The sequence below is a fragment of the Scomber scombrus genome, chromosome 7 (assembly GCF_963691925.1).
Source record: "Scomber scombrus chromosome 7, fScoSco1.1, whole genome shotgun sequence".
NCBI lineage: Eukaryota > Metazoa > Chordata > Actinopteri > Scombriformes > Scombridae > Scomber > Scomber scombrus.
The window spans coordinates 20,195,523-20,210,116 of record NC_084976.1 but is presented as its reverse complement, the minus strand read 5'-3'; the positions used below and the strand labels follow the sequence as shown (position 1 = coordinate 20,210,116).

The following is a 14,594-nucleotide window of genomic DNA, read 5'->3' as shown; positions in this document are numbered from 1 at the left end:
CTCACAGAACACAGGAGAGAGGAGGACATACACTGTAACTGTAAATGCAAAAACAAAAACTGTGAACCACACCAAAGTCCGAGTTCAGGCTCAGCTATATGTGTCTGATTACAGGTGATTACAAACCTGGCGTTCTTGGAGGCGTCTGGGCGCAATATCTTCACTGCTACCAGCAGAGGGCGACCTTTTCTCACATTGAAGGGGAACTCCAGGCTGGGAAGGTCCTGAGGGTTCTCGATTTCACACAGGTGCACCTTTCACCAACAAAACAAAGACCTTGTTACAATACAATCACCCTCGCACCCTCCCATCACCCTCGCACCCTCCCTCAGCCACACAGCTGACTTTTTCCATCACATTCCTCACCTCGCCAAACTGTCCTTCTCCCAGTTTCTCCTTGAAGATGAGAAACTGTCGAGGCAGCTCTGGCAGCGGGGAGGCATCAGCCCCAGGGCTCGAAGACGCCAAGGCTGGCACAGCGTAGGTGTTGTTTCCGCTGACACCCTGCAGGCTCACAATGTCTGCCTCAGCATAGTGGGGGACGCTGGGAGGCAGTGGGGGAGACACGGGGGGAGACAGGGAGGGGTAAGGAGGGGAGCCAGGGTAAGGGGGTGGCTCATCTTGTGTTGGGGGGAAACCCTTCTCCATGTCCATGTCCAAGCCGCAGGCTGGAGGGAGGAGGAAGAGACAGACAGGGTGGATGAAATAGAAAGATTACTTTAAAAGAAGAACTGTGAGATTAAAACAGCTTTGTTTTGCTTTAAGCCTCATTTGTGATTGAAAGAATCACCTGATATCACTTCTAGACAACTTGTTGTAAAGAGATAGTTTGGACTCGGGGGAATTTTATTAGACTATAACAACAAAAGACCTCTTTGTTCTACAAAAATAAACCTAATACAATACATCAAGATGACTGAAGTTTTGGACTATAAAGCCTAACATAACAGCTAGAAAATTGAAATCAAACAAAATTGAGAATGAAACTAGATAAAATGGTAAAAACAAACTTTTCTCTACCAGTTCAGCCTTTCTAACCTTGTATAAGGTCATTCATCATTGCTTCCTTTAGTTTTGAGTTTAATGGTAAGTGTCAAGGAAATGCTGAGAACTGGTTAACCCAAAGTGAAGAACTGGATGTCTTATGTAGGAACACTGTGCAGTGCCACTCAATTCTGCTGTCTACTTCCCACAAGAGTATTTAAACCCCTCATCAGATCCTTACCCTTACTACCTCCAAATTCACACATCTATGCCTCTGTTGGTTATTCAACTATACACAAGACACTATTCTGACCAACATTAACGTCCTGTAGTCTGCACACAAGTTACTTACTACCCATTCTATGAAGAGATCAGTCTGACTGTATGTACAAAGCACAGCTCATCTCCACCTGACCTTCGTTACCATAGGAGACAGACAGCCTCATCACAATGGTTACATATCCCAGCTAACCTCAGTAAATAGCGACATGAACTGCTCTGAAAGAGACAGGATATGACCTACTGCTCCCAGGACAGAAAATTACCAGTGAATACAAATATTTCACCCACAGTGGGCACAGCAAAAAGTCCTTGAAAAAAAATCAAGGTTTGGACTCACTGTTGAACAGACTACAGATAGAAAAAGACATGTATGCGTTTGTCTCACTCTGGGTAATCATGATCAAAAATGCACCATTCCCCAAAAACCAAACTATCCCTTCAAACAAAGCATTATTAGTTATTTTGAGAGATGAGTGGATGAGAGTGATTAATGATGTGAGTAGCAGGAGGTTTGATAAAGATCAGAAACATGCAAAATAAACTCATGATATCTGAGAAGTATGTTTTTTTTAAGCTGGAGGCTTCTAGGTTTGACTGTGAGAGCTCTTCTACTGCCCCCAAACCTGATAGGTAGATAAGTAGGTAGGTAGGTAGGTGGGTATGTATGTAGGTAGGTAGTGAGGTAGGGGCCCCTCTTGACTGAGCTGGCCCAGTCTGAGGTCTCTTACCCTGGGGCACATTGAGGCTCTTTTCCTGAGCCTGATTGTTGCTGGAGTCTTTTCTGTGATCTGACAGGAGCAGGTGATAGGCTGGGTTGTTTAACAGCAAGGCTGGGAGGGCACACACACATAAACACACACACGGGGGGAGACGGGGTCCACGCAGGCACGACAATATGGATCATACACACCACACAAAGTGGTACGTGACACGAAATACACACAAAACAGAACACAATAACAACCATTGGCACGACACGGTTAGCATATCCATTATAATAGGAGGAGGGGTTGCACTGACACATGTAACACAGTATAGAAGAAGACAGCAAGACAAGCAAAGTTAACAAGACTCAGGCAAGAACCAAACATGAAAAAAAAAAGTGGATGAAATAATGTTTTTGTTACTCATGTTATTCAAACTCACACAGGCGCCTTGTAAAGATGGCATGCCAACCTCCTGTGGTGCAATGCAACTTAAGGAATGCCTTTTCTCTCTATACTCCTCCTTTTCTCCTCCCTCCTTTCTTTTTCTTCCATTCCCTCAGAACAATAGCTCTTTTGTGGCCCCTCCGTGTTGTGCATCTTCACGCAGGAACTTTTCCTTGCAAGATGTTTGGTTTAATTTACTTTTGTTTGGTGTGGTGAATATCACTGTAATACCAGTGTTTTCTTGATATGAAAGACACATTTTTCCTCCTGCTGTTTCCCTTTTCAAATTAGTTTGCTTATTGATATGATCAGCAGACCGAGGTTGCAAAAGCAAGAACACAGGCACGCAAAATGAAGCAATATGTACAAACCGCATATATGTTTGTAGAAATTTAAATTCTGTACATATGGAAAGTTTATTGTTTCACATTTTCCACTGTCTCCATGCTGATTGTATGTGGTTGACTGTAGATTAGCCTATGTCCCCATGTATTTGGAATATGTGTTTTTTGTATGTGTTTTATGTCACAATACTAGGCTACATGTATTTTTTGGGGCTGAACTCACGCTAAGATAGAAACAGAGAATCCAATAAGTATATGTGTTATAGGTCATACAGTATAAAGGTTGTCAAATGATAATTGTGTTTATCACCTACCTGTGCTGTCTCGCTGATCCCTTGGCCGGAGCAAAGCGCTGGGCTCCTGGTACTCTCCTTCTCCCTCCCTGTCGTGTTCGCGGTCGTCGGGGAACGTGTGGATGCGTTGGTAGCGGCTCGAGTAGCTGTGTGTGTTGTTGATGACCACGTTGTCTGATGGGACTGACAGGTGAACCCGCAGCTCATCACTGGACAGGCTACCCTGAGCCTGAGAGGACAGAGGCTTCACTTGAATACAGGTGATATAACTTGATTATTTGAATGAAGCAGACGGTTATCAAACTGTTGAAATGGCCTTATGACCTGCCCTGTGGCACATCCAGATAGAGACAGGGTGGGACTTTGCCAAATGACTTGCAGTTGTTATTTTCAGGATGCTATCAACCTTTTGAATGGGGTTAAAGGGACACTTCACCCGAGTCACAAAAAGGATATTTTTTTCATTTAGGGCTATTTATTGTTTAGAAATAATGTAGTTCAAATAAACAATGCTGACAGTCAGATTAGTGGATTATCCAGATTAATTGAGGCACTGTTTCTGGATAGATATGCTTCTTTTCTTTTTTTAAACATAATTTTGCAAACAAACTTTATTTCACTGCTATTGTATTCTCATGTATTGCAATTAACAGAAATCTCAAAGAAAGATATTCTTAAACTTTGGCAAACAAAACAAAGAAATGTACATGACTAGTTACCTAAATATTTGATTAGATAATTAAATGTGAATATTGTTTTTATTTTTATTTCATTATTACCTTACGTTTGCTCTATTTTTATTCTTTACTCTTCTATGTTGACTTTGTGTGAGCTAATGCCAAGACATATTTTTTGTGTGCTTGCACAACTGGCTAATAAAAACACATTTCAATCCTTGCCTCCCCTCCCACAGGGATGAATGAACAATTATGTTCTTGTGATGGAGGTAAACTAACCTCTTAATATCTTCTTTAAAACAAAACACTACTAATGACCTCTTGACTCACCTTCCCCAGTATCTTTTTCCAGTACTGCCTCCACAGAATTACAGCTATGACAGCCAGCAGCAGGAGGATGATGCCAACCAGGCAGCCAATCAGAATAGCAGTATTGCTGCTGTCATCCTTGGCTACAGGAAGACCTGCCCTTGGAGTCAAACCAGTAGCATCTGATCCTGCAAGAGGAAAATACAGGATGAAATGTTATTTATGGTCCTGATGTGATGCATATAGATTGCTGTGCAGTGTGTTTGTGCGCGCATGCCTACACACTGGTTTGAGTTAATGCACTGTTCAGTCTGTGAGCATTAGCCCCTCCAGCACTAGTCACAGCGACACAATTTCATCAGGCTTACTAAACATCTGATGGGGATTGTCTGTGTGAGTGTGCACCACCAGTGTGTACCACAACGCTTCTCAAAGCCCACTATATAGAGAAAAGAATGTGAACACTGCTTTGCTGCTCAACAGCTTTGAAGTCAACTATTAATCAGAAACATCCAGTTTTTTTTTTCCTCTTGAAGGTTAAATGTGGCGTGTCATTTGAAAAGAGGATGAAAGAGTTTCCTCGGTACAGTTTACTGTAAACTTTGCCCATAAACAGCTTTATAAAATTTTTATTGACAGAACAAATGTCTCAGTTAAAAAGACCCAGAAATCATACACGGTGCACTTATGTGCATGTGTCCACATACAGTAACACAAATATGCACCTGTGGGCACACAGTCAAACATGCACAGTTACCAGATTTACACACCACACTGTCACAAAAGACACCCCCGTCACACCTCTCTCTCCCTCTGTCAGTTCAAAACCATGCGGGTAATAAATAAACCCAAACAAAGCTGTTCAATGACAGCCAGTAACAAGGACAAAGCAGCATACACGCCACAGAAAACCATTTCCAGCTTTTTAAAAAGCCTGTTATTGTTTAGCTGTGTATAACAGACCCAGATCCCCAGAAAAACATGCAGTTTGTTAGACCACAGGAATCCAAGTTGTTATTGTACATAAACATAATGTACTATATGCTGTTAGCGTTTTCCCTGCAGCTGTATATCTTCAAACCCAGGGGGGACATAGCCCAGTGCCAAAGCCTGCCCCTGTAATCCCTCCACCATTATACTTCATACTCTGTACTGAGCTGCGGGACAGTTTTAAGATGCTGGATGAGAGCCAGAGCGGCTGTAGCTAGCTCCCATCCCTCGGTTCATCCTTTCTGTCTCTCACCTGACAGCGTCCAGTTACCAGTGGTGTCCATCATGAAGGTGGTGGTGGTGGAGGGTTCTGGAGAAGCGAGGGATGGACAAAGGAGGAATGTGTGAGAAGAGAAGTGATGAAGAAGCGAGTGATGAGGAGAAGAAATCATAAAAAGCAGGATCCTGGCTTATTTTTCCTTTTTATCCATCTAACTGGAAATTTGTAAAGGTTCAAAATTGTAATTTAAGATTTATAACATTTGACCTTTAATGTTACATTTCTCTTGCCCTTTTGGTACAATAAAATCTGTGGATAAGCATCCTGCGTTCACTTTGGTTCAGCAAATCTTGGCTTGAGTCCAAAGGATTTCAGAGCTTGAGATACACAGAGGGAGACTAGTCAGATGTGGGCCTCCTTTGGCACTGCCTGCTTTGGCTCTGGTTTAGACACATGGCTTAGACACACTGCCGACATGCTCACACTCATCACAACTGGAGAGAAAGAAACGGGCACAGAGACAAGAGATGGCGAGGGAGAGATCAGGGGAATTATAAAGAGCGCAAAAAGGAGGGGGTGATGAAGCAGTATGATGGGCGATGAAAGGGGACAGTGGAGAAAGAATGTAGAGTGGAAAGAGGGATAGTAAAGACAAGAAGATGTGGAGGAGAAGAGCAGGGCTCACCAGAGGCACTGGAAGTGGCGTTGGAGGTACTGTTGCTTGATGTTGGAGAGGAGGAGGTGTGGTTGACACGAGGAGCAGAGGAACTGGTTTTGGGAATCTTGGGGAGATCAGGAGGAAATGACTGTGTTTCTGTAAGATCCTCGTCAAAAGGCTCTGGATAAGAAGAGAAAGAGACAATTTAATGAAAATTAATCATGTTTATTAAAGGATTTTTTTGCCAACACACCTTCTGTTTGCACTCATCTGTTGAGAAACAGTGGTTGTGGTCACAGCTGGTTGTGTTTTCAGACAATAGAGTATTCATCTTTGGAGACAGTGTTGACCCGTTCTCTATTGACTAATCTGATTGCATTAGCTCGCTGGATAACTGGCAAACTAACCATCACTATCCTGTTTTAAAGTTGCAGAAGACACACAGAAGTTGTTTGTGATGTGAACTAGGGCTGTGTGATATGATGATATACAATGTGTGACGATAGAAAAACATCTATTGTTTCATATTATGCACTACCATTTATTTTGTTCTGTCACACACTGTTTACAGCAATATTTTAATCACTTGGAGTATGTCCATCTTTTGTGCAGATTACATTAATAAATTATTTTTCTTGGCTTTTTACTCACAATTTTACACATAGTATAGTACATATAGTAATGTGATGAGTGTAGACAAGACCAGAAATTATTCATTAATTGAATGTACAGAAAATGCACTATATTGTAATAGGTATCATCAGGATATAAAAAGATCTATATCGGGATATGAGAGTTTGGTCATATGGCACAGCCGTAATGTGAACAGTAATATCAGCTCTTGGTCTCAGGGTTAACAACTCGCCTAACAAAAACTTTGGTTTATGAATGAGGGTCCGGGGTCATGTTGTTACCACGAATACACGCGCTGCGGACACACACACACACACACACACACACGCACACACACACACACACACACACACACACACACACACACACACACACACACACACACACACACACACACACACACACACACACACACACACACACACACACACACACTTCTGGCGGTAGTATTTTTTTGGTAGTTGGATAATGCTGGAAGTACAATTATTGTTGGTCTTCATTTTTTACGAGAGGCTGCATCATGTTGGTTATTACTAAACACCCAAGTTGCAAAGTAAACAATCACTATATCTATAAAGTATATATATCGACAATCAACAGATTAGGGTGGGACGTGAGGTCTACACTGAGGTTAAGGTGAACTTTATGTTTATAAACTTCTTCAGCAGAGAGCCAGCAACACAGGTCACCATTTCTGACGGTCACAGATTTTGGTGTAACACCGGTTAAAACAAGGGAAAATATATTTTTTCAGACAATACTTGCATAAACTATTACATTTTTCTAAAGTAATGAGTATTCACATTTTCCTCTATCATTACTCATCCTTACCAAGATATAGAAATTATTACTTAGATTTTTGTTTTTAACATACAACTGTTTTCATTAGCAACTAGATCATACTTCACAATGTGATTATGCATGTAAAGCCTAACCTTTTCATTCATTGTTATATTCTTAATAACTGTAGATCTGAGTATCCTTCACCTGGGAACCCAGCTGAGTCAGATTCAGTCACATTGTGACTCAGGATCAAGCACTTTCTGGTACCAGAGGACCAAGCGTGAGCCAGCTCTGGCCCACACAAAGATATGAGACTGCAAGATGTGGCTGTTTTGGCAGTTGAAGACACCAGTTTGGTGCACTCATGCCAGCTTTCTGCCAGTTTCTGGTTGGGACCTTGAACCAGACCAGTGTACAGGTGTGACAGTTTTGGTGCATCTTTTAACAATCTGGCACGAGTCCAGCAACAAAACATGGCAGGCCACTGTTGGGTTAAGTCATTTTAACTACCAGAGTCTGGTGTGATTACTTTGCTGATTCTTATCATGCTTGGACTGATAGTGTTTTTGAGTAGAGAGGACAGTTTAATTAGTCACAGCAATCTCTGTTAGAGAGCAGCAGATGAGTCATCTATCTGACTTCCAATCAGATAGGCAGAAATCCTATCTTCACTGAAGATATCAGGACTCTCTCTCTGTCTGTTGCAGTCTGTAAACAGGAAGATATTAAAAACCTCCCTCCAGTGTATTTTGGCATTTTTAAGATATTTCATATGGAGTCATCTCCTTATAATGTTTACATTAGCCAAATTAAAAAGTAAAAAAAAAAATGTAAGCTCTTATAAGCTCTTATTAAAATGGAATGATGACATATGACTTAAGTCAATGCTGCAGTCATAGGTCATCCTAACAAAATCCCTGTATTTATGTGAGCATCACATAGGCTACTGATTCAGTAGTTTATCAGGTGCCTGTGTTTCAAACTAAATACTTGTTGCAGACATGCTTCAACAACAGATTAATGCTTAAAATATGAATAATTTATTTCAATTAAACATAAACAAAATTATTTAATGCGGTTCAAGCAGGAAAGTCAGTAAATAAGTCTGCACTGATCTATGAATGAATGTGTGTTATTCTTACAGTAGCTGTTGTCCACAGCTGCTTTATACTGTATGAAAAGCTTTTTCTTCACTTCATTAAATTCATGCAGCATCTGAAGGCAGCAGGACTGATATGTTGATAAATCCGCAGCGTCTGAGAAGTGCCGTGCCAGACCACAGTACCGTTATGCACGGCCGCTCACTGTTTACCTTCATTAAATTTCCGATGTCACCAGACTGCGACACAATAACCACACACACCTTTACACACATCCTACTGTTCTGTTATTAGTTGATATTCTGCTTTTTTATGAAGGAGACGTCAGGTCAGCACTGCTCAACAGCCTCTTTTCCAACTTTCTTTTTAGGAAAAGTAGTGCTTCTTGTTTTATCATTAAAACAAACGGCTGTGAGAAGGCACCTATGTAACATTAATTAAACTGTGATTATGTACGAAGTGATATACATTAGAATTAGTGAAATGGTGATGCTCTGACATAACCATTAAATGGCTTTACCAAATGTATTTCTTTATTTCTTACTTCTATCATTATTATAATAATCAACTAATGAAAAGGACTACTCTACATCTGTCCTTGGCTGCAGATTTGTGGTGATGTGTGTTCTCATGTCATGACGCGCTGAACCATCCAGACATTTCCTAAAGAAAAGCTTTATGTTTGTTGAGTTCTTGTTATCACATTTAACTGATTGGCACAACTGTTTCAGAGCTATGAGAGCAGTGATGTAACCGTATGAGACAGTATTTAATAATCATCACACCTGCTGATCTATATTCACCTTCACCCAGTCCTTTTAGACATTGTGCTGCTGTGAACACATGAACCAAAATAGCAGGTGTGCATGGAGACACAGTCTGTGCACCTAAGGCCTTCAATACTGCACTTGGCATTTATTATTAAAATTTAAACAAAACATTAAACTGAGGTTTCAATGCGTGCTTTTGCACCCTCCTAGAATCAGGCATGACCACTGAGGAGGAAAATTTACAAACATTTACTATGAAATAAAACAAGATGTCGTTGCTTGGTATAAGTGATCAATCAATAAAGAAGCCATTGTGTAATTTCACCTATATGGATTTCTGTATCTGTTACTGATATGCAACCTAGCCTATATAGGTAATGCTGTAGTAAGTGGCCAGGTTAGGCTATAATATCAACACATCACCAGTTCACTAGAATGTCAGTCTGGTTACCATGGTAACGGATTACATCTGACTATTAACCACAGCCCGGCTCTCTGTTTGAGAAACAATGTTAACCATTAAAAGTAACACTGGCTGGAGTTTTGTTTCTATTAGACACGACCTCCTAGACAATGTCCTTGACTGTAAAAAAAAATGTTGAACCATTTAAAGCACACAGCAAGGACAAAAACTGCATTTTAATTTGATTCTGTCTGGAGATGATCACTGTATGTCTGTTTAAAAAAAATGTCGTCATCAGATTTTTACCATGAGATTTTAAGGAATACTGACAGCACTTACGCCTACAGCACAAACATTTTTTTTCAGGTATTTTTCTGTTGCTTAGGTCTAAATTCAGCCAGTGTTTAGGAGAAGCCAAATCTCTACTGGATCTAAAGGACAGTGGCATGCGTAGTGGATATATCTGTGATGAAGGTGTAAACCCTCTATAGAAGAAGAACTGCCTGTCAAGCCAAAGAAACACACATCAGTCATTTCAATTCTGTTTCCTACCAGAGAGGAATGATATTTCACTGATGAGCAGCCAGCGATCAGTGAAGTAGAATTTGCAGCGGAGTATCTGAGCCGGCCGGCCGCCCAGTGGGAGAGAGATGGTTCGAGAGGAAGGGTCCTTTAGATCCTCCAGGGGTACAGGCAGGCTGAGGGCAGGAGAGGACCAGGGCTGGAGGATGCCAGGCTTAAAAACACACTCCACCTTGCTGAAAACCCTGACGCCTTGTGTGTGACGGTTGTTACTGTGCACCTAGAGGAAGAAAACAGGTGTGAGTGCAGACAAGGAGAAAGAAAAATAACAGGAGAAAAAATGCAAGAAAATCCTTTAATTATCTATTTATCCGAATTAGGTCAGCCTTTGTGCAAACATCTGGACAACTCCGGGAAAATCCGAGCCTCACTCATACATTATGCATGGAGAAGCACGAAGAGATTCAATTAACACACAAAATGAATGACATATTTTCATCCTGTTCAAGCTTAATTGCTTTGGCACGACGTAGAGCGGAACAAGACTACAAATTAACAAAATGAGAACACGAGAGGTAAGAGAAGGGATGGAAGAAAAGAAAGCACATGACAGAAGACTGGTGGAGGAGAGCAGAGGATATGTCTACCCTGTTTTTTTTTACAAGCGAGGAAAGGCCAAAGAGAGAGGAATCCATAAAACCTGATCTAATATATGAGGCATTATTGTGGCTGGAAGCAGGCAGAGGAGTCTGAAGACGGGGCAGAGAAGAGAGAGGGATGTAGAGGAAGATGGAGCAAGTGAGAGGTCAAAAATACAGATCTCAGAGACAGAAAAATGAGATGGTGAGAGAGGGAGAGCGGATGGCGCGAAGGCTGTTTGGGCTGGTTAGCTAATAACCTCACACTTACTCCAGGGCCAGGGTCACACTAACCTAATCCACATGTTAGTTCAAACACACACACACACGCAAAATCACGCTGCCAAGACACAAGAAGAACAGCTGCACCAGATGCTGAGTTGACATGTAACTGACTCTATCTGGACGGGTACTGTATGTTGGTAGTGGTGGTGGTCTAGTAAGTCAACAGAACAAAGGTAATTCATTACTCCTTTCGGGAATACGGCTCTGATGACCTGCACAAAGCTTAATTTGGGAGAATAACACTGCATTCATTATGTTTTCCCTGTCTCATCATAAATCAACCCTCCATCTTGAACTCCCTGCCATCTCTTTGTTTCCTTGCCATGTCTTCCACATGAACCGACAGAGAGTTTTAAATAAAATCCTTAAGGACAGAACTGGATCGTTACAAAGGCAGATCAGAGTGTGCCCCTGTGATAGAAGCAACCCTGGTGTGTTGAAGGGCTTTTGGGAAGTGCAGGTTATGACTGACAAAAGGGCAAAGAGCAAATTTCCCTTTGGGAGGGTGATTAGGTGCAGGATAATGAACTCTGGCCTGCAGAGACAAGTTGAGTTAGATTTAGGTTCAGGTTCCCACTCTGTATTTATTTGACCTGTGTGTGTGACATATCCGCTTTGCCAGGCCTGTGTAACGGTGTATGTCAGCTGTGGTTAGTGTGGGAAAACCACTGGGGAAAAGGCAGGAAACACAGGATAAGCCTAAGAAAAACACTGGGAATACCGCTGGGAGGGATTTAAAAAAGGTAATTTTGAAACATTTGGGCAATAATGAATACGTGGAGGGCTACAGAAAAAAAATAAGCTGGGAGAGAACATACAGAAATTTTGGAGCTGAGTCAAAACCAAAACTCCAAAAGATTACATATCGTTTTTTAATGCCGACTGGGGATTCCTGTAGTTCAATATGCACATGTATAGGGTGAATCCCGCCCAAACCGACATTCCAACCCACGTCCAATGAGACAACGCCGCTATAATTCAAACTGGGTTACCTCATATCATTATATTCTGTTGCTCCACAGATTAACCCAAAAAACCACACAGACGCACAAACAGACTGTGATGCAACTCTGTGGCACCCGAAGAGCCAAATTATGTCCCATGATAAACGGTACATTAAAACTGATTAAATGGCTGCAGAGCTATTCCAGTCGAAATGCTGCTTCTCTGGTGAGACTTCTGATTATCAGTGCTATTGTTGTGACAACAAAAAAAGGTAAAAAAAAGAGGTAAACAAGTTGCTGTTGGAGTTTGTTTGCACATCAACTGAGCTACAGGCAAAAAGAAACAATTAGCCTAATGTCCTGTTGCAATCACAATGACATGGTTGGGTTGCACTAATGAGGTAACCAAATCAATATTGACAAATACATCTTTGTCAGTATGCTTTTTTCACATAACTCATGGGAAGTATTGTAGGGTAAGAAAAAGAAAAAGAAAGTACAGATTTATGCATCAAGGTGCTCTGAAATCTACTCCGATCATGGTGTATAAAGAGAGTTAGCATTGTGTACCGTTCTTGTTTAAGAAGAATCCAACTAGGGAATACTGAAATTGAATGGAGGATTATAAAGTGCAGTAAGCATCCTTAACATTCCCTGTTCACTGTTTTTGAGACATTGTGCTTAAAATATATGTCACACAGACAGAGATTCCAGTAAGATAACAATGATTGGCTCACAGCCATACCACCCTGGGCGTGCCCGATCTCTGAAGCTGAGCAGGGTTGGGCCTAGTTGGTAATTGGATGGGAGACTGTCTGTGGATACCAGACTTACAGCTTTTTTTCTAGAGTTAAAGGGGTCATCTACTTATTGGTCCCTGGCCTTGGGAAGATACGGAAGGGTGTGCCATCAGTGTATGAATGTGTGTGTGTAGTGTAAAACTGTTATGAGTGGTTGGAAAACTAGAAAGGCGCTTTATAAATATAGTCAATTTTCCATCTGCATAACCATCTTACATTCATTTACACACAACGCACCAGAAAGACACTCTGCTGCTATAATATCTGATACAGGATGAGATGGAAGAGTGAATGTGCATAAAACTGGAAAATTATGTGGATTCTGCATAATATCTGACAGGGTTGCTGCACACTTTTTGAAGTGAAATTAAATGCTTTTTAAGATGTCTACAGAGAAAATGTAAGGAGGTAAGTAAGGATCAGTAAGGATATCTTTCAGGGTAATTTTGTATCTCCAGATAATAACCATGAAATCACATACTGTAAAGTACTCAATATATAGTTATCAACATATTTTTGATTATCCACATTAAGACACGTCTTTAGATTTTATAGACTTTAACAGTCCAATACATCTGTGAACTCCAGCCAAGCAGTCACCAAATAAAAAGTCAACCCCTCTCCTTCATGTTGCATGTTGGCCTTTGGCTCCGCACTTCAAACATTATTATCCAGATTATAGTAACTATCAGAAACATCAGAGAGAAAAGACAGAGCTGTGCATCGCAACCAAACACCAAACCATATTTAAATTAGTGAGTCCTGTGGGGAAATATTTCTCACGCAACTAGGCATCACATTCAAATTTAAGATCTACCATAAGTAAAAAATAAGACTTTTTAATATATTTTATTACCTTAAATCCCTAAAATCTTATCTAAGACTTTTTTAAGATATGTTTTTTTATTCGACAGTTGAGATGAAGAAGTAGATAAGGAACAATGGGGAGAGAGGGGTATGACATGTAACAGGGGTCCCCAGGCGGATTCGAACTAGGGGCATTGTGGTTATGTGGCATGAGCTATAACTACTCAGCTACCAAGTTGCTCCTTTTAAGGCTTTTTAAAAAACCATGTCTGGTTTATGGATGAACTGAGCTACACTACCTCAGAATCCACATTAGAGCATATTTAAAGACATGCTCTCCCTGAAAACACCGACTGGGATCTGAAGCTTTTAGCCTCTGTGACAGCTCTGATTTACAGGCAACCCGATGCTGTCTAAGATTCCAGTAGGATAACATTGTCCTGCATGACCCACTCACATTCATTTACAACACACCCACAAACACAGGCATATCTTTTACTGCCTACCTGCATGTTGTGGAAGAGACGCGGTTTCTCAAAGTGGAACTCGATATCTACACTGCCTTGTCCAAGAGCTTCTCGGCTCCAGCCCAGGTAGTCATACCCCGGCCACACCCTCAGCTCCTTTGTTTCCATGAAGTCGTCTCCTCCCAGGACGCCATCACACAGCTGACCCAGGCCTCCAAACTGCATCCTGCAGGCACACACACAGCACTGTGGGGGTTAACATGTGGCTCTGTGCAGAAATAATGGTGCATGCTGCAGACTGCCGGTCACTTTCTATTTACAAATGCATTCATGTGGCTGCATGCAATGTGCATAAATAAGCATTCATACATAGATTCACTGACAAAGGAGCTGGTATACATATTCACATGCACACACATGATAACCTCCGAGCATCATCTTTCTCTCTTTACATACAAACACACCTCAACAGAAACAAAGCAACAAGACAGGGTCACCAAAAGGGTCACTCTGCTCCCAACCCTCTCAGCCTCA

General features: G+C 41.3%; 1 protein-coding gene across 2 annotated transcripts in view; it reads right to left on the bottom strand.

Moving 5' to 3' along the window:
• Positions 1–14,594, bottom strand: part of ddr1 (discoidin domain receptor tyrosine kinase 1) — a 41,176-nt gene that overhangs the window by 5,083 nt on the left and 21,499 nt on the right. Inside the window, exons 8-16 of one of the 2 annotated variants that reach the window (XM_062421759.1) lie at positions 14,100–14,286; positions 10,150–10,399; positions 5,936–6,088; positions 5,284–5,340; positions 4,062–4,228; positions 3,076–3,283; positions 1,995–2,096; positions 367–668; positions 127–254 (exon numbers count right to left, since the gene is read on the bottom strand). In XM_062421759.1, the coding sequence (XP_062277743.1) occupies positions 127–254; positions 367–668; positions 1,995–2,096; positions 3,076–3,283; positions 4,062–4,228; positions 5,284–5,340; positions 5,936–6,088; positions 10,150–10,399; positions 14,100–14,286 (1,554 nt within the window). The remainder of the gene's footprint in view (positions 1–126; positions 255–366; positions 669–1,994; positions 2,097–3,075; positions 3,284–4,061; positions 4,229–5,283; positions 5,341–5,935; positions 6,089–10,149; positions 10,400–14,099; positions 14,287–14,594) is intronic. The other variant, XM_062421760.1, reaches the window with a different exon arrangement.